Source organism: Protopterus annectens, chromosome 10.part0 (genome assembly GCF_019279795.1).
Source record: "Protopterus annectens isolate FY-2018-M chromosome 10.part0, PAN1.0, whole genome shotgun sequence".
Classification (NCBI taxonomy): domain Eukaryota; kingdom Metazoa; phylum Chordata; order Ceratodontiformes; family Protopteridae; genus Protopterus; species Protopterus annectens.
In genome coordinates, this window is record NC_056744.1 from 658005272 (window position 1) to 658026092 (window position 20821).

The 20821-nt window shown below is 46.3% G+C and overlaps 1 protein-coding gene across 1 annotated transcript in view; it reads right to left on the bottom strand.

Moving 5' to 3' along the window:
• Positions 1-20821, bottom strand: part of USP24 (ubiquitin specific peptidase 24) — a 4679666-nt gene that overhangs the window by 4405037 nt on the left and 253808 nt on the right. Inside the window, exons 4-5 of the mRNA XM_044085508.1 lie at positions 13234-13377; positions 5568-5690 (exon numbers count right to left, since the gene is read on the bottom strand). Of these exons, the coding sequence (XP_043941443.1) occupies positions 5568-5690; positions 13234-13377 (267 nt within the window). The remainder of the gene's footprint in view (positions 1-5567; positions 5691-13233; positions 13378-20821) is intronic.

Consider the following 20821-nt stretch of genomic DNA (forward strand, 5'->3'; position numbering starts at 1 on the left):
GATAAATTCTGATCCTTCAGCCAGGCGTGCCTGCGAAGAACTGAACCAGTGGCAGCCACCCTAGACGAGGCCTGCACAGCATCAAAACCACATTGTAATGAATGCTTACCCACCTGTTCAGAGACATGCACCAAATCTTGTAATTCTTTACACTCAATGCCTTCCGCCAGAGCATCCACCTTAGACTTCAATTGAGAAAGAAGAAAGTTTTGATATTTCAACATATGAAACTGGCAATTCAAAGCCCTCATAGCTAAGGTAGAAGATGTATAGACCTTCTTTCCCCATCTATCCAAAGCTCTGGCCTCTTTATCTAGAGGAACCGGATTTTTTACAACAGAGGCCTTGACACCCTTAGGTCCCTGACTAATAGTTTCTGGGTCCGCCCTAGGACTCTTATAAAGATATTTATGAGCCTCAGGCACCCTGTAATACCTATCCGGTTTAACAGGCGCAGGAGGCAGAGAATCAGGATTAAGTGAAGCCTCTGAAAACACATCTTCCACAACATCCAGAACAGGGGGTATAGCCAAGGGCCTATGTTGAGGTAAAAGCAAAATTCCCTAAGCCTTTTCCGAGAATCAGAGAAGTCCTGACCTTCCCACTTAAAATGTTCCCTCATAGAATGAAGTGTCTCTGAAAAGAAAAATCCTCTGGAGGAGAAGCAGAAGGAGTGGAATCATCTGCATCAGAATCAGAATAAGGAGAGTACTCCTGCAAGTCTTCAGCCGAAGACTCTGAAACATCGAAGCCTGCTCAAAACTTCCCAACTCTGGCTCCACCCTAGGCCTCTTATCAGGAGGGGCAAAGAACCTCTAATCAGAGTAATCAAATCTTCTGCCATTTTAAGCATGTGCTTCTTAGGCACAGACCCTGCTGAACTAGGAGTGACACCAACAGAAGCTAAACCTGGCCTGCCTCTGGGAGAAGCCTTGGAAACAGAAGGAGAGGGCCTAACCACCCTAGGAAGGGAGGGGAGTACAGTAACCTGAGAAGCCCCTTCAGCCTGACCTGCCTCTTGAGAGGCCACATCCTGCAAAATCAAAGTCTCCCCCTGAGACTCCAGAGAAGTCTCCGTCAGAACCACCAGTTCCACTGAAGCCTCTAAAGAACCAGCGTCCGGAACGGACGACTCATCTTGCCTGGGTTTAACTGTTTTGTCTTTGCACTTCTTCGTAGAAGCGGGCGCCAGAGAGTCCGACGGCATATTATAATTGCACCGCTTACCGAAGACCAGCCTAGCACAATCTAACCTTCGCTTAATAGTGCGCTTATTGAACCTAGCACAAAAGCGACACCCGACAACGTCGTGCTCAGGCCCCAAACAAGGAATGCACAAAGAATGATAATCCCTATGCGGTATCTGTTTCCCACAAGAAATACAGTTATTCACTTTTTCTGACATCCGGTAATACACTGAGGCAAGAAAAAAACAAAATATTCCCCAACGGGGTACTTAGCCAACTTGGATTCGGTCTGAAACTCCGAACTTGAAAAATTTCAGAACGCCGAACGGCACTTGCAACGCTGCTTCTGCATCGGACCATGCGGCAAAAAAGACTGAGGATATGACGTCGGTCATGCGCTTTTGTACCCTGACGTCCTGATGTCAGTTTTAAGCGCCTTGACCGACATCAGCCTAATACTTTGGTATTCGGGCCGACCGAGGACAGCGGACTACCCATATGTAAGGACTGCAGCAATGTGAGATGAAGAACATCGAGGCCCGCTCCGCTGGCTCTAGCGGCTCCTTCTGTGGCATGAGACAGTAGCCGCATAGAGGTGTTAGATATGGATCGTACAGTGGCCATCCAGGTGGAGTGCAATTGTTTGTCCTCTGCCGACATGGACTCGGGGGGCGACGCAGCGTACTCTTTGATAAGGTCCCGCTGCAGTCGTAACACATGTGCCATGTAGTTCAGCAACCTCACAGAGAAGGTATCAACTAAACACCCACTTCCCTAGGCGGTCCATCGACCGAGACTCCTTGTTCGGGGGATGAACCGAGGGACTCTCCTGAGCAAGTTCCCTCTTGGTGGCCGCCGCCACCAACATGGCATCTACAGAGGGGCCTTTGCTCCAGTGGGATTTGTCGGAGGGTGGGCTGAGAATCTTGTCTGGGCGCTTGGGGACTGGCTCCACAGTGTCCGGTTCCTTCCACGCCCTGGTAGTAATCAAGTCTACCAGGGGGTCGGCCGGAGGGGACACCCAAGAGGTAGACGGGCCTGCTTCAAACGCCTCCAGGAACACCGATTCGTCCGAGGTAGGCTTTGGGGCAGACCACCCCCCCCCCTATTCTGAGCATCTCCATGATGTCACCAAATGAGACATCTTCGGGGGGTGATCTTGGGGAGCCTTCCCCTTCCTCCAAATCCGTGTCCTCAGTCAAGGACTCGGGGGAGTCCAGGTGCCTCCTCTTGCACCTTCGCTTGTGAGGAACCTCCTCAGACGGGCTGTCCGAGGAGGTCTCGCCAGCAACGTCTTATTCCAGTGGAACTATCTGGGACGTCAGAGCAGGCTGTCCCTGGGGCCGGGTGATGGAAGTCGGACCCAACTGAGGAGGAGTGCAGGGTGGAGCCGTGGCAAGGGCCGGGGGCCTGGAATCCCTCGACAGCACCCTCTCCACCACGTCGAATGCCGAGGGAGAGCTGCTCTCTCTGGGATCCGAGAGCAGACCCTCCCTTGGATCCGATGAACGGATCGGTGTCGGCGCCAAAGCGATCGGATCCGACGGACCAGCATGCTCCCACTCGGATGGAGCCGAAGACATACCGATACCGCCGGATCCGAAGCTCAGCCCTCGGCTCAGAGAGCTCGGATCCGAAGAAAATGGACCCGACAGACTTGAGTGAAGCGTCGGCGCCGAAGCACCCAAGACTATCGGTGCCAACACACCCCCAGCTCCAAGGCTGCCTGGCTCCGAAGACTCCGAACCCGGGAAACGGGACAGAGAAGGAGCTATCGGGGCAAAGAAGGGGGTCGAGCTCCCCCCCGGAGGGGGGGGGGGGAGGCAGGAGCACTCCCATCTGCACTTGGGCCTGGAGGAATCTTCTCATCATCCGGTCCAAATCTGCATCGGTGAGACTTCTGGTAGATCTCGACGAGGTCACTGAGGCGGGGCGGGAGTGTCACCTCGATGACCTCGATGGAGATCAGGTCTCCTCCTCCTCAGGACGCGGTGAAAAGCACGGGGACCGGATCCGAGAAGGAGGAGACCCAGAAGTCCTGGAGGGAGAAGCTCGCTTAGCCGGGGAGGCAAAAGCGGAGGCCTCGGCCTGCCGCTTGTGGTGCTTCTCCTTCCTCCTTTCTTTCCTAGCCTCCCTCTCCCCCGGGCCTAAGGCGGGAGGTTGAGTCCCGGCCAGTGGGAAGGCAGTAGGAGTGGCAGCCGCAGCGGGAGCCACGGGAGGACCGGAGGTAGAAGCCGAATCCAGGGGCAGAAGACCCGCCAGAATCAGCTTAGACCTCCGGTCCTTCAGTGCCCTGGGGTTGGACGCTGCACAGATGGTACAACCAGAGGACAGGTGTTCAACCCCAAGGCACATCACACACCGAGTGTGGCCATCCGCTGGGGACAGCTTATGGCCACACTCGGTGCACTTAGAAAACACTAACTTTGGGGCCTCAGACATACTAGAAGGTAAGAACCACACACACTAGGCCCCAAACACACACAACCCTGACGGAACCACGAAGGAAGGGGGAGGTTAGAATATGGAACAAAATAAATTAACTAAGATGGTTCTAAGGGATATGGGACCTGAAAAACACAGTCACACCAAGAGTTAAGGAAAAAAAGGGGTAGAAAAGTTAAATTTTCTCACAAATGTATGAAAAACGCCTGGAACTCGGGATCAAGCTGCTGAAGTAAACCGCGGCAAACTAGATCTGGGGTCAGTCAGGGTTGGCAGGGGATTATGGGTAGGGGGAGGAGCTTGGAGCTCGGATCTAAAGCTGTTGAAAACTGCCGGCTCGGATCCGAGGTTGGATCCGAATCCCATAGGTTGCTGCACAAATTAAGTTAACTACTTCAGATCTACTGTTTTTAAATACTTTTTGGCGCCAACTTTCAAACTTCCAAAATATGTTTAACCCTTGCATCTACAAATAAAAATGCTCTGCGTACGTTTTAAAGAGCCAATCCATCAATTATATAAAACCAATGACACACGACACCAACATGATACTATAGCAATATCTTGTGAAATTCTAATACAAGTACATACTGTATGTATAATATAATAACTAACCACATCCCTATCAATTATATAATTATGTGGCATTGGCTACATAGCATGTATTAAAAGTGTAGTTATAGGTATTGATGTGTTGCAGTAAATTATTTTTAATTTATTACATTTTTATATACAATTGATAGGGATGCAGTTAGTTATTATATTATACATACAGAATGTACTTTGCAGGCAAAAAATAGAAGAAAAAAATGTTTAATTAAGGTCTGAAGATATCTAATAAAAGCAATAGCGGAAGGACACAAGCCCATACATAAAAAAAGGAATTAATGAAATGCAGAGAGCTCCATTAGCAATACAGGATAAAAGCTCTGACTATAGCCCAAGTAACTGGCTGAAATAGCAGATGCAGTATTAAAAGACTTAATATCATCATCATCTGCATGCCTTGCCATGTCTGCTAATGAGGATGCAATGAGATGAGGAGTTCCATGCTGTAATTCCCACTGCAGAGCAGGTGTTCACACAAGTGCTCTCTTAAGAGCATGTGTGTGTGTGTGTTATAACCATATGCAAGGAGGAACATATTGCTTAAGAAAACTCACCCCCCCCCAATCCCCAGCATGGATGAATACATCATACTTCTAGCATACCAGACTCTTCCCTCTATGGAATAAAACAGGATCAAAGGCCTTTCACGAGAGGGAAATGACTGGGTCTATGGGGTAAGCTGGTAGGGAAGGCTCTTGGGATTAGTGCAAAAATAAATAAATTACTCTGATGCAAGACATGAGGTTGTGAAAAAAGTGAGAAGAGGAGAAAACACCTACAAGCAACAATGGCTGTATGTAAGGGCCTAGGGCTTCTTACAACAAACAAGGTTCCACAGTAGGCTGGTATGACAGTACATGTCTTCATAAAGATGTAAGCATGAATAGGTAACACTGCCACAGAAAGATAGCACAATGTGGTAAATCAAAAATGCTATCATTTACTGTTACAGCAATTCTTCCCCCCCAAAAAATCTTCCTGTGTCTTTCAAAAAAATGCAACACTACTAATTTTCTTCTTTTCTAAGCAATGAAGTCACCATTTGAATAGGGGACTGTAACGGAGAAAGCGTACGGCATTAAAAATTTCTAAAGCTGCCCTCAACTATTTCTTGGACACAAAAAAAAATATGTACTTCTAGGCAACTGACCAGTTTTGTAATCAGAACAGTCTCCTGACTGACAGTAAAAAGTGGAAGACAGACAGCCTAACAGGTAACCTACCAAATTCAGGTCTGTGGGAATTTTACAGTAAATTAAGCAATCTGAAACATACTCTTACATTTGTATCATGCAAGTATAGCACCTGCTTTCATTTTGTGCATACCTTCTGAAAGCTGGAAGCTGGAGACGCACCATATGCATTCCCTTCACCAAAAACTTCAGCCCAATTCCGCTGACAAGCTTTCATTCTGTTTTTGAAATGATACTCATTTCCAGGGTTGAAGGCCTAAAACAGAAAGGCAACATATTTACTTGCATGTAGAACAAATAATTTACCAGGTTATCCAAAAAAAGATTTACTTCTGGCAACTGAGTTGAACCAAACATATTTTCTCAAGTGTGACTGGGTAATATTATAAACCTACCAGACTCGCTTCATTGCATCGCCACCACGATGAATTAAAATTCCTAACTGCAGATGACAAATACAACAGTGTGGATGATATTAATACAGTTCTCTTACAAATGAATTTACTTAAAACTTATCACCAACACAAAGCAATCAAGCAGGTACTTTTTTTAGGCAACACCCCAATGTTTCAGATGTGCCAAAACTGACGTGTGCCCTAAGCACATTACTTATGCATGAACATGGATTGCAGCTGTAAAAATGTCATCTAAAGAGCAACAAGAAAGTAGTTTGCAAAGAACCAGATCTACTAGCCCACTGAAACAGAGTAGTAACTTAATGCAAAACAAGGAGAAACTTTCTAGTGCTAATCAGTGCATACCAGCAATCTGAGTAATATGCTTAACCAGGGTCACAAGTTCAGTACTTTTTTTTTTTTTTCTTTTTACAGTTAACTTATAACCTCAGAGTCATCCAAGTTTGCTTTTAGAAGTACTACATCATTCATGATAAGCAAAGAACAGTTACACAGTCAATTCAAATGCATGTCATTAAGCTATATTATTCATTATACTAACTTGAGCTATGCTTGCAACCCTTTTGTTAGTCTGAAATTTAATGCAAGAAAATTAAAAAAAAAAAAAAAAAAAAAAAAGTTATGTACTCACCATAACGTTCCATCTGAGTAGGTACTTCATTTGTCTGCAACCTGTGGGTATCGGATCAGACTTCGGATCCGAGCCGACAGCTTTCCAAGCTACAAGATCCGAGCTCCTAGCTCCTCCCCTACCCATAATCCCCAGCTAGCTGCTGTATTACCTCAGATAGACTTTTTGCCGTACCACCCAACTAATCACCTCGATAGAGGAATACACCAGATGTAAAATCTTGGCAAGAACTTACAGGTAACCAGAATATTCCGAAAGGTTCGGGGGATGGCAGGGGGGGGTCGGTTGCAGACAAATGAAGTACCTACTCAGATGGAACGTTATGGTGAGTACATAACTTCTTTATCTGAAGTAGTTACTTCATTTGCTCTGCAACCTGTGGGACAGAGTCCCCAGCTACTCAAGAAGGAACCTGGGTGGCCTTTACGGAAGGATATTCCGAAGCACCGCAGAGCCAAAAGAAGCCCTGCCTCTCAAAATCATATCTAGTTTATAATGAAAAATGAACGTATGAGAAGAGGACCAAGTAGCTGCTGATCATATGTCGTCCAAGGGAACCCTAGACCAAAAGGCTGCTGAGGTGGCTACAGACCTTGTAGAATGAGTGTGAATTCCAACAGGGGCCGGTTTGCCTGACGATATATACCCCCTGACTTATGCACTGACCAATCCAATTTGCTAGAGTCACTTTGGAAATGGCTTTACCCATGGCAGATCTTGCAAAGGATACAAACAACTGGTCTGACTTGCGAAAATCTTTAGTTCTATGCAAACAGAAACGTAGTTGTCTGTGCACATCCAATTTGTGCAACTTGTATTCTCCTTTGTTCTGAAAGTTTGGGAAGAATACTGGTAAATTTATTGACTGATTAATATTTGACTCTGAAGCCACCTTAGGTAAGAAAGACGGGTTAGTCCTGAGGGACACTCTATCCTTGTGAAAGATAAGGTAAGGGGGTTTCATGCACAGGGCTTGTAATTCTGAAACCCTCCTGGCCAAAGTAATAGCTACCAAAAAGGCAGTTTTCCACGACAAGAATTTTAATGGGACCAAAGCCGCCGGCTCAAAGGGTGGACTTGTCAGGGCTTGTAAGACTAAGGTCAAGTCCCATGGGGGAACCACAGTTTTTATCGGCGGCCTCAAAAGAAAGACGCCTTGCAAGAAAGTTTTGCATAATTTTGCAGATGCCAAAGACCCTAAGCCATCACCTACATGAAAATGGGAGATGGCCGCCAACTGCACCTTTACTGTAAAAGCACTTGCTCCCTGCCGAAAGATCAGTGACAGGAAGTCCAGAATAGTCGGAATAGGGACTGTGAATGGATCCAAGCCCTTGTCTTTAGCCCAGATGGAGAAACGTTTCCATTTACTATTGTAAAGTTTTCTGGTAGACGGCTTATGGGCCGCGACCAGTATGGCCTTAACGGGAGATGAGATGCCGGGAGTCCTAGCCATTATTGGAACTGGATCAACCAAGCCGTAAGCTTGAGGTTGACCAGGTTCGGGGTATGGCAACCCGCAAGATGCGAGATGAGGTCTGGCATGGGGTCCAGGATCCATGGAGGAGCAACAGTGAGACTGCAGGTAGGGGAACCAGGTCTGCCGAGGCCAGAATAGGGCTAGGAGGATAACTTTGTTCCCCAACCGACAGGCTTTCTGTATGAATTTTATCATGAGCGGGAGAGGGGGATATGCATATAGGAGACCGGGAGGCCAAGCATGAACTAGAGCGTCTCTGGGACTCTCCCCTTTGGGGGGGGGGGGTATTGCGAAATACTCGTTGCATTTTGTGTTTAAAGGAGAAGCAAAAAGATCGCAGCGAGGCCAACCCCATTTGTGGAAGATCTGCTTCGCAACAGATGGATTTAGAGACCACTCTTAAGTAGTGAGAAGTACTCGACTCAGTTTGTCCGCTAATAAGTTGGACCGTCCCGGAATGTGCGTTGCTATCAGAAACCGGTTGGTGGATATCGCCCATTCCCAAACTCTCATGGCCTCTCGACAAAGGGGATAAGATCTGGTTCCTCCCTGTTTGTTTATATACCAGACTACTGACATATTGTCTGTCTGGATAGCAATAGTCCCCAGAGGGAGAAGGTCGTGGAGAGCTCGCAACGCCAAAAGCACCGCCCTCATCTCTAGGACATTGATATGCAAAGCAGTCTCTAAGGACGTCCACGTGCCTTGGACGGATCTGCCTGAACAATGCCCCCCCACCCAAGGCGAGATGCGTCCGTGGTCAACGTGGCTTGGGGTGGGGGAATCACCAAGGGCCTTCCTTCTCTGAGTTCCCGCGCATGGAGCTACCGAAGAAGGGAGTCCTTGCAAACTCTGCTCAGTGGTATAGGCGTGTTCAATGGGTGGAGTGATAGGGACCACTGGACTTGTAGGGTCCACTGTAATATTCTCATTCGCAGGCGTGCGTGAAGGGAGAGACCGATCGCTGCCGCCATAGACCCTAGTGCCCTCAGGACTAACTCTGCTGGAGGGGCAGGAGTCCAAAGAAGGGTTAACACCTGACGTGACAAGCTGCTCAGCCTGTCCGAAGTTAGAGTAGCTCGAGAGATACGGGTATCCAACCTGGCCCCTATAAAACCCAGGGCTTGAACAGGGCACAGGGAGGACTTCTGCAGGTTTACTGATATGCCTAAGCTGCGGGCAAGGTTCAGGGTGTAATCCCTTGCCACGCAGAGTTGATGCCTGTTGGCGGCAGTAAGGAGCCAGTCGTCTAGGTACGGGAAGACCTGAAAGCCCTGAAGTCTCAGGTGGGCTGCAACCACTGCCATGACTTTGGTGAACAGCCTGGGGGCTGAGGTGAGGCCGAACGGAAGAACCCTGAACTGATAATGACCGACTCCTAGCCGAAAGCGGAGGAACCTTCTGGATGGTCTGTCCATCAGAATATGGTAGTACGCATCCTTGAGGTCTATGGAGCACATCCAGTCGTTCTCCCGCAGAAGGGGGATAATAGATTGGAGGGTGACCATCCGGAATTTTTCCTTGGGTATGAACAGGTTCAGAGCAGAAAGGTCTAAGATGGGTCTTAGGTCCCCCGTTTTCTTTGGCACCAAAAAGAACCTGGAGTAATAACCCAATCCGGACGGATTTGGGGGGACGGGCTGGATGGCTCTTTTTCTTAGCAACTTCGAAATTTCTGAAGCCGCTGCCTCCCTCTGATCGGGTGGTACATCGGGGAGGCATCTGGTCTTGGGAGGATGGTTTAAGAAGGGGATGAAATAACTTCTGGATATTATACGGAGCACCCATTGATCTGTAGTAAGGGACTCCCAATTTGACAGGTGCTCCGTTAACCGCCCCCCCCCCCGACTGCCTCCAGAGAGGGACAGTCGGGCAAGCCCTCAGGGCTGCCACGCGGGCCTGTCCGAGAAAGGCTCTCTAGACCTTAAGTTAAGCGACCCCCCCTCTGCCTCTGGGCCGGCGTCCACCTTGTCCTCCTCTGCCTCTAGAGGACGAGGGGTCCGAAGATGGATGGGATTGCTGAGATTTACGGAACCATAGCTTCTTTTTTCCCCTCTGATTCCTGGAGAAGATCGTTGGGGATTAGAGAAGCGAACTCCGACGGCAGACAGTGTCTTCCCGTCCTTTTCGCTTTGGACCAATGTATCGTGAACGGTCTTGCCGAAAAGCGAAGATCCATCAAACGGGGCGTTCGCGAAGGACGCCTTGAAGGGATCTGCGAAGTCACAAAGACGGAGCCAGGCGTGACGTCGCAAGACGACCCCGGCTCCGCTGGCCCTAGCGGCTCCCTCCATTGCATGGGAGAGAAGCCGCATGGACGTATTCGAAATAGATTTTAGAGTGGCCAATCGAGTCGAAAAAACATCCTTGTCTGCAACCGACATGGACTCTGGGGGGGCTGCAGCGTATTCCTTGATCAAGTCTCGCTGTAGCCTAATGGTATGTGCCATATAGTTCAGCGCCCTTATCGAAAAGGTCGCTGAAGCAAACATCCACTTCCCAATACGGTCCAGTGCTTGAGATTCCTTATCTGGCGGGTGGACCGAAGAACTCTCCTGTGCAAGCTCTCTCCTGGTTGCAGCCGCCACCAACATGGCATCGACTGGAGATCCCTTGGCCCAAGACTGCCCATCTGTAGGGGGGCTAAGGACTTTATCAGGACATTTAGGAATTGGCTCCACGGTGTCGGGCTCCTTCCACGCCCTGGTAGTAATTAAGTCTACCAGGGGGTCAACCGGAGGGGACACCCAGGAGGTACATGGGCCTGCCTCAAACACCTCCAGGAACACGGATTCATCCACGGAAGGTTTTTGGGCAGACCACCCCCCTCTAATACGCAACATTTCCATGATGTCTCCGAAGGAGACATCCTCAGGGGGTGACCTTGCGGAACCTTCCCTTTCATCTAAATCCGTGTCGGTGATAACGGACTCGGGGGAGTCCAGGTGCCTCCTTTTACACTTACGTTTCCGAGGGACCTCCTCGGTGGGACTATCCGAAGAGGGCTCGTCCACGGGTTCTCGTTCCTCCACGGGAACTAGCTGGAGGGTTTGGGCAGGCTGTCCCGATGGTCGGATGACGGAAGATAGACCCTCATACAGTGGGGGTACGGAAGGATCCGAAGCCTGGACCGGGGACCTGGAGGACCTCGACACAGTACCCTCTCCACTACCTCAAAAGCCGAAGGAGAACTACTCTCACCTGGCTCCGAAAGCAGTCTCCTCGGCTCCGAGGTAGGGATCGGAGTCGGGGCCGATGCGGTCGGCGCCGAGAGAGAGGTGCGCTCCGAACCCAGCGGCGCCGAAGACACACCAACTCCCCCGGATCTGACGCTGAGCCCTCGGCCCCGAAAGCTCGGATCCGACAAGCTCGAGGCCATAGTCGGCATCGAAGAGACCAGCACTATCGGTGCCGACAAATCCCCGGCTCCGAAAGGACCCGGATCCGACGACTCAGAGACCCGAAAACAAGTCGGAGAAGGAGTGATCGGGGCAAAAATGGGGGCCGCACTCCCTCCCAGAGGGGGGGAGGCAAGAGCACCCCCATCTGCATTTGGGTCTGTATGAATCGATGCATCATCCGATCCATGTCCGCTTCGGTGAGGCTTCTGGTAGATCTAGAAGTAGAAGCGGGCCGGGAGGGCCGCCTCGACGACCTCGAGGGAGACCGGTCCTCCTCCTCCGGCAAGAAACTGGGCGAACGGAGCCGAGAGGGGGAGGATCCGGAGACCCTTGAGGGAGACCTAGTCAACTTAGATGGCGGGGCCGAGGGTTGAGTCTCGGCCTGCCTTTTATGGGATTTATGTCCCTCTTTATCCTTGTGCCTCTTCTCTTTGGTAGAAGAGGCACCAGCGTCGCTCGTGCTCAAACCCAAAGAGGGAGGTTGAGTCCCGGGTAGAGCAAGAGGCGCAGAAGGCACCGGGGCTGCCGAGGCAGCCTGAGCCTGAGAGGGAGAGGAAGAAGAAGCCGATTCCTGGGGTAGCTTACCCGCCAGGATCAGCTTATTCTTCCTATCCCTAATCACCCGGGGGTTAAAGGCTGCACAAATTTGGCAGGCCACAGATAAATGGGCCACCCCCAGGCATAAAACGCACTGAGTGTGGCCATCAGCTGGTGAAAGCTTATGGCCACACTCAGTACATTTGGAAAAAACGGCTTTGGGCCCTTCAGCCATTTTAAACGTCTCACACACACACACACACACACACACACACACACACACACACACACCCAAGCACCCAAACACCCAAACACCCAAACACCCAAACACTGAGGGGGGAGGGGTGACAGATGAAAAAACTAACTATAAAAATAACTAAATTACCGATAGGTTAAAACAGGGCCCTACACACACGTACACAACTAAATTTACAAAAAAAACTATAGAAAGGAAGAAAGTTTTAGTAATTTCACGATCTCACCAAACCAGGAGCTCTTCAAGAATAGCTACATCAGCCGCGGCACAAAACGATCTGAGGTAATACAGCAGCTAGCAGGGTATTATGGGTAGGGGTGAGGAGCTAGGAGCTCAGATCTTGTAGCTTGGAAAGCTACCGGCTCGGATCTGAAGTTGGATCCGATACCCACAGGTTGCAGAGCAAATGAAGCAACTACTTCAGATCCCCCACTATGATACAAAAGAAATACAGCTCTGACTGTGACCCAGGTGAGACAGCCTGGGAAGAAGGGTGCTAAAAGTGAACATCAGATACCGTTCAGTCATCCTGAGGAAAAGGAGGCAGCATGATCTGTTGCTCTGTTAGCACTCAGCTGACAGCAAGTGTCACAGTAGAACATGTTAAAAGAGACCAGCAAAGGTGCATGTGCATCCAAAATGCGGTCGGTTTGTGCACTACAGCAGGATCTAGTGTATGCAGATAATTGAGCATGCCACTCAGCTGCTCCACACAGATCAGGGCCTTAGACAACCCAATCTTAGCTCCCCTAGGGTTGCCTGGATGAAAATCCATGCATTAATTGGCAATTCCCCCCCTAGCACCAATTGGCAAACAGTTAATGGTTCAAGACTGCAATTTACCTGTCAAAAAATGGGACCTCCACTCACTGTGCAATGTGGGCTGCAAAAATCAATGACTGGAGAAAAGTCAAAATAAGGAGGTCTGACAGCAGGCAGGCAAGGACCCATAAGAAAAAAAAATAATATCCAAAATGGCACAAATTGTGAAATGAAGTATCAGGAAATGTTCTAAGTTGATGACAGGCTGTTAAAGTTATCATCTACCCATAAGCCGAATGAAAAATGATGAACATACCATAGTGAGCGATCCCATTAGACTGATAGGCACAGGATCCTGCTTTACTCTTTCTGCCACCAGATCCACAAGCAACATCAACATATTGTAGATGCCTTCATGAATTTCTGTACCCCATTTATGGACAGCACTAGAGGTCAGCAACTAGAAAAAAAAATGTATTCCTTTTTATCAGTCACAAACTTTAGGTTACAAGGTTTTCCATGGTGGAAAATAAATGAAATTAGAATCAACAAACATTTATAGTCATAATAAATTTTCATGCCTGAAATTACACACACTAGTTTTATCTGATCAAATAAACATTTTACTGAAAGAGAAATCAGTGGCCATAAGTGACTGAAAACTCATTTGACTGAATGACAACCAACTGAAACTTACTCCACTGATGCACACCTGTGGAGAAAAGGAAAAATGCCACATAGTATATCAATGCTGGCACACTAAAAAATGTGTCAGAGACGAATGACATGACAGTGGGCACTGAAAAGCCGCACAATCTTTTAGAGGTACTGTCCCTACAGCACCTATGATCAAAAAACCGCCGTCAAATACTAAATATAAACTTTTACAGTTTTCAGTTAATCGTGATTCAGTCAATTTTGTTTGACCAGTTGCAATTTAGTCAGAAGATAATGGAACCATAGCATCATATATACAAGCTTACCAATGTTGGCAATTTGGAGATTATATTTACAGCATTTACATAATTTTAGAATAATTCACTATATAACAGAATTCCTTTGAAGACCAAAAAAATAGTAGCCAGAAAGGGAAGACATATGAGCAGTCCTATTTCTTTGCAAGCACTAGTTTTAAGTGAAATTACTGGAAGAGATCGGACAGCTATGACCGAAATCAAGCTGACAGTCAACACAACTCAACATAGTGATGTGATGAAAATACACTTGAAATTTAATACTACAGTTTTTATAGATATCTAACAAAAAAGACCATCTATATTACCAAATTTTGCAACCACACTTAATATCCTAAACTTTAGGTATCTCTCTGCAGTCTTCTGCTCCATGGGATCCATATGAATTTCATAGGCAAGTACTAAGTAATCAGTCTGCAGACCATTACAGATCTAGCCTATTCAAAATTCCCAACTCAGCCTCAAGGACAGGACAAGATAAATCGGGGGAGAATTTGAGGTCGCACATCCAATTACCTAGGTTTATCTTTTAAGGAGGCACTGGGTGCTACTCTATTTGATACATAGTGGAAGATTGTTGCAGAGGTAAAGGAAAGGTTGGGATACAAATCTATCTCAACATGTCCTCTATCTTGATGGAGGCTTAATTTCTTGAAATGGGTATTTGAGGTACCATTTATTCTGTGATGGAATAGGTGACCACAGAGGGTTGTCTGTTTTATGGTTTGAAATGCTAGAGACAAATTTCCACAGAGGAGTTGACAAAAGACTGGGTACACAGACAGAGAGCTGCCGTTCTGTCCTCATTAATTAAGATTATAAAGCTGTTAATCTTTTTAGATCTGAACTTCTTAGGTCTCTCAAGTAAGATGTTTAAGCAAATACATTCCAAAGGATGTTGTTATATTCAGTACTAGGTCTGATGATTATATGGGTCTACTTTGTTTCACTAAAAACACACACCACTGAAACTCATTTCATTGAAAACTCATTTCACTGAAAATCAGTTGCCAGAGCACAATTCACTGAAAGCTCACGTCACCGAAAACTCATTTGATGAAACTCATTTTGTTGAAAGGTATATGCCCTGTTCCCCACTGTAGTGCGATCCTGGAGTTAGAGTATATATAGTAAGGGGGTGGGGGGCACAGCCCCACATTTATTTATTTATTTTATATTTGTTGACCGGGATTGTCCGACTGAGCTGAAGAGCCCTTTTTCAGCGGAGGCCTAGGGAGAAAAGATCCAACATATTATACAATTTTCATTATAAATTATCATTAAACAGCAATGTTACAGGATTATTACAAGGCATTAAGTAGCAATGCACTGCAATGTTATACAGTGTCAATAATCAGGAGTATAGCATAACTATTTTAAGATGTATAAAAAGAAATATGTCATTAAGATGAGTATAGTTTCTGGGGTAAATGGTTACAAAAACCCGGTTTTATCATGATGTAGTTGCATGAAGGCAAGACAATTACAATAGAAAGTTTCTCTGAGACAATTTGCTTAATAAATTTTAGAAGACAGTAGAAAGAGTGGTCAAGGAAGATTATAGAGAGCTAGTGAGAAGAGTGAGTTAAGGGCAGAAAGTAGATTAAGGTATGAGAAGTAGGGGATGTTAAGGAGGGAGAGTGCAGTGGCAGGACCAGTGACTTTTAAAGTGCTCTTTGGTGGCTGTCTTAAGTTGTTTAGGATGTGTAAGGGTCCTGTTTCTAGTGGGAGCCTATTCCAGGCAATAGAGGGGTGATAGCTGTACATGTTGCGTCCAAATTTAGACTTGGGTTTGTAGATTTGTAGTAGGTCTTGGTTAGAGCTTCGGAGAGGTCGGGAGGGAGAATAACGGGAAATGAGAGGGGATAGTGCTGGGCACTAGGAAGGCTGGTATAGGATAAAATGGATGATCTGGAGCTGAGAGAGAAGAATCTGGTGTGGTAATTCAAGCCAGTTTAGGCATTTTAGAGAGCGACAGTGATGGGATTTGTAGGTTTGTTGGGCAGCAAATCTAACTACCTTGTTGTAGGTAGATTCGAGTTTGGTCAGGAGTGCTGAGTTAAGATTTGTGAGAATATGAGAACTGTACATTAGACTGGGTAGAAGGTAGGTAAGAGAGAGAGAGAGTAATCTTGGCTTCAGAGGCAAGGAATTTCTTGTTACGGTAAAGGAGCCCTAGTTTTGAATGAGTCTTTTTGATACAGTTATTAACATGCAAGTCAAATTTAAGCTGATTGATGGTTACGCCCAACAGCTTAGTACTGGATTCTACCAGAATGGGAGCGTTATTAAGGGACTGTATGGAGAAGGAGGGTTTAATATTGTTGACCTTTTTAGGTAGGAAGAGTAACAACTTTGTTTTTTTAGGGTTAAGGATGAGCTGGTTGTTGGACAGCCTTGTTTCAACCAAGTTAAAAGATGCCTGAGCAGCTGAGAAGAGCTTAGAGGGAGAGTCGGCTGTGGTGATGACTAGAGAGTCATTTGCATACTGCACTAAAGATGACTGAGGACAGGAGGTATAGAGCTGAGAACAGGAGGTATAGAGCTGATTAGTAAAGATATTAAAAAGTAAAGGCCCTAGGACAAACCCTTGAGGTACACCCATTTTGAAAGGGAGAGGAGGGGAGAGTGCAGAGTGCCATCTCACTGATTGAGATCTATTAGTGAGGTAGCTGAAGAACCATGCAACAGTATCAGAGGAGAAGTTGAGGTTATACAGTTTGTGCAGCAGAAGAGTGTGAGAGACAGTGTTGAAAGCTTTTGAGAGGTCCAAGAATAGGAAAGAAATAAGTTTATGGTCGTCCATGGCTATAGAGACAATGTTGAGGAAGGATAATAGAGCTGTAGTGGTGCTATGTTTGGGCCTGAAGCCATGTTGAGTGGGTGCAAGCAGATTTTGATGTATTAGATGCTACATAACTTATGAATACATTTTTCTAGTACTTTATTAGAGAGAGGCGAGAGGATAGCGATAGGTCTAAAGTTGGAGATATCAAAGGAGTTACCTCCTTTGGGTATAGGTAGTGTGTCGCATTGTTTCCAGATGGAAGGGACTTTTAGATTCAGAGATAAAGCGATTACTTAGGATAGGGAGAGGAAGAGAGTCAGCTGCTAGTAGAAAAAAAGTGGAAGGAATATTGTCAGCTGATGCTCAGCATGGTTTTAATTTAAAGAGCAGAGTTTTGATGTAGCTAGTAGGTACAGGTTTGAGGGAGAAGGTATTTGAGGAGACAGTATTAGCAGTATGTTCAGAAAAGTAGGAGATGTTAAAAGTAGAGGGAGCTTGGGTTAGGGTTCAGTAGCTTAGATATTGAATTGATAAAATAGGTATTGGAGATAGTGGCAGTTTCTTCAGATGTTTTGTCTAGGCATGGACTGGGGGAGCTAAGATTACCGGGATATAATATTTGGTTAATACAGTTTCAGAATTTTGAGGATTAGATTTTAGGGCTGTGGGAGGTTTGTTATAGAAGTCCTTTTTATCTTTGTTTAATGTGTTTTTTGTCAAATTTCCGAGTTCTTAATATTTTTGTAAGTCTGCAGACAGCTTAGTTTGTGACCATTTTTTTCACAGTTTGTCTCTAGTTATCATAAGGGTACGAGTGGCTTTTGAAAGCCACGAAGATATGGTGGACTTAATACGGACTTTGCGAGGGGAAGCTAGTGAGTCTAAGATGCTATGGAAGGTGGAGGTGAAAGCTAGGACTGCTTCTTCTAGTGGGAGTTGGGTAAGGAATTTCCAGTTTACTTTAGAGAGGAGGGCATTAAAGGTTTCTGGATGGAAGGTAGACAGTTTACAACAAGTGATCAATTTAGGAGGTTATGAGAAGTGGGGAGTGAACCTAAGCACTTTTATAGGGGAGTGATCGCTCAGGGTGTTTGGTAGGGTTTCAAGGTTATGATATTTGGAAGGAATAGATACAAGTACCCAGTCAATAAGAGTACTAGATGTGTGAAAGTTGTCTGTATGGGTAGGTTGGGAGATGAGCTGTGTAAAGCCATATAAATTAATACGAGTATTAGAGTTTGGATTACTGGGAGTTAACCAATTAATGTTGCCATCCCCAAGGAGGACAGTTTCATTGGGGATGTGTTGAGAAAAGTATGAAAGAATATTTTTGAGCAAAGGAATGTTGTCTCCTGGAGGAATATAGATGACTGCTACTGTGACAATGGTGTGGTCATTTATTTTAAGGTTAGCTGCAAGTAGTTCAGCAGGAGAAAAGGATGGGATAAGTTTCATAAAACTTATAATGGTGAGGTGGTTGAAATGGAGAATAGCAACGCCACCCCCTTTTTTGTTTTGGCGATCTATGCGGAGTATATTATAACCAGGGGGAGAATGTCTTTATCAAAGGTTTGGGGTTTTAGCCAAGTCTCAGTTAGGGTGATGATATCAGGGGTATGGGAAGGCTATCCAGTCATGAATTTCACTAACTCTGTTTAGAATACGGGCATTCATAGAGTAAAAGTACATATGTTTGTTTGGAGAGGATGAGTTTATTAAGTTGGGAGAGGTAGAGTTATGCATGGTGGGGTGATGGATGGGCCCATGATTTGGATGCATATCTCCTGATAGAAGCAGGGCTACAAGAAGTTGGTAACATTTGAAATTAAATGGGTTGTAAGTCAAGTACTTAGTCTTGGTTTTAGATGCTAGAGATTGAGGGGGAGGAAGTTTGATTTTAGGCAGAGGGATGTTCATGGAAAAGATAGAGGAGGAGATTTTAATAGAGTACTGCAGAGATGAGAAACAGGATGGGGATTAGTGGGATCTCTATGGACAGGCAGTAACGGAGTAGTACAAGATGTAAGAATTAAAAGGAGAAGTAATGGAGGCAAGAGGAAAATGGAGAGGGTTGCTGGCTGGATGAACGGATGGACTTGCTGGCTCATTAGGGAAAAAAAAATCTCGGTCATTTTTTTAGCAGTTGTAGAACCGCTTAAAGCGTAGCTGTGATGAATACGTATTTTAACAAGAGGGAGGAGCACAGGTTGACACACAAGAGTGGAGGAAGATGCACACAGGTGGATTATACCTTATGTAGAAGGGCCAGTCTGAAGGAGATTGGAGACTGTAAAGTGGAGGCAGGGGAAAGTGTAGTTAGGCAGCATAAGATGGTGGTCTGTAGGATGACTTTGGTGATCAAGAGGAGGAGGATGCATGTGAGGGAAGCACCAAGGATCAAATGGTGTAAACTGAAAATGGGTAATTGTGAGGTGATGTTCAGGGAAGAGTTAACACAGGCACTGGGTGGCAGTGAAGAGTTACCGAATAGCTGGGTAACTACAGCAGAGCTAGAAAGAGAGATGGCTAGAAAGGTGCTTGGTGTGACATCTAGAAAGAGGAAGGACGACAAGGAGACCTGGTGGTGGAATGAAGTAGTACAGGAGAGTATATAGAGAAAGAGGTTGGCGAAGAGTATAAGGAGATTAGGTGCATGGCAAAGAGAGAGGTGGTGAAGGCTAAGGATAAGGCGTATGAAGAGTTGTACAAAAGGTTGGACACTAAGGAGGGAGAAAAGGATCTGTACCGATTGGCTAGACAGAGGGACCGAGCTAGTAAAGATGTGCAGCACGTAAGGGTGATAAAGGATAATGAGGGAAACATACTCCCAAGTGAGGAGTGTGTGTGTTGCGCAGATGGAAAGAGTACTTTGAGGGGTTGATGAATGAAGAGAATGAGAGGGAGAGAAGGTTGGATGATGTGCGGATAGTGAATCATGAAGTGCAGTGGATTAGCAAGGAGGAAGTAAGGATAGCTATGAAGATGATGAAGAACGGAAAGGCTGCTGGTCCAGATGACATACCTGTGGAAGCATGGAGGTGTTTAGGTGAAATGGCAGTGGAGTTTTTAACTAGATTGTTTAATGAAATCTTGGAAAGTGAGAGGATGCCTGAGGAATGGAGAAAAAGTGTTTTGGTACCGATTTTTAAGAATAAGAGTGATGTGCAGAGCTGTAGTAACTACAGAGGGATTAAAGTGATCAGTCACAGCATGAAGTTATGGGAAAGAGTAGTGGAAGCTAGGTTAAGAAGGGAGGTGATAAGTGATCAGCAGTATGGTTTCATGCCAGGAAAAAGCACTACAGATGCAATGCTTGCTCCGAGTGTTGATGGAGAAGTACAGAGAAGGTCAGAAGGAGTTGCGTTGTGTCTTTATGGATTTAGAGAAAGCATATGACAGGGTGCCTAGAGAGGGGTTGTGGTATTGTATGAGGAAGTCGGGAGTGTCAGAGAAGTATGTATGAGTGGTACAGGATATGTACGAGGGTAGTGTGACAGCGGTGAGGTCTGCGGTGGGAGTGACGGATATGTTTAAGGTGGGATTACATCAAGGATCAGCTCTGAGCCCTTTCTTATTTGCAATGGTGATGGACAGGTTGACGGACGAGATCAGACAGGTGTCCCCATGGACTATGATGTTTGCAGATGACATTGTGATATGTAGTGAGAGTAGGAAACCGGTGGAGATGACCCTGGAGAGGTGGAGATATGCTCTGGAGAGAAGAGGAATGAAGGTCAGCAGGACTAAGATAGAATATATGTGTGTGAATGACAGGGAGGATAGAGGAATGGTGAGGATGCAGGGAGTAGAGGTGGAGAAGGTGGATGAGTTTAAGTACTTGGGATCAACAGTTCAGAGTAATGGCGAGTGTGGAAGAGAGTACAGGCAGGATGGAGTGGGTGGAGAAGAGAGTGTCAGGAGTGATTTGTGACAGACGAATACCAGTAAGAGTGGAAGAAAAGGTCTACAAGAGGCTAGTGAGACCAGCTATGTTACATGGGATGGAGACAGTGGCATTGACAAAAAGGCAAGAGTCAGAGGTTGACGTGGCAGAGTTGAAGATGTTAAGACTTGCACTGGGTGTGACGAGGATGGACAGGATTAGGAATTGGCTTGGACATGTGCTGAGGAGGGATGCAAAG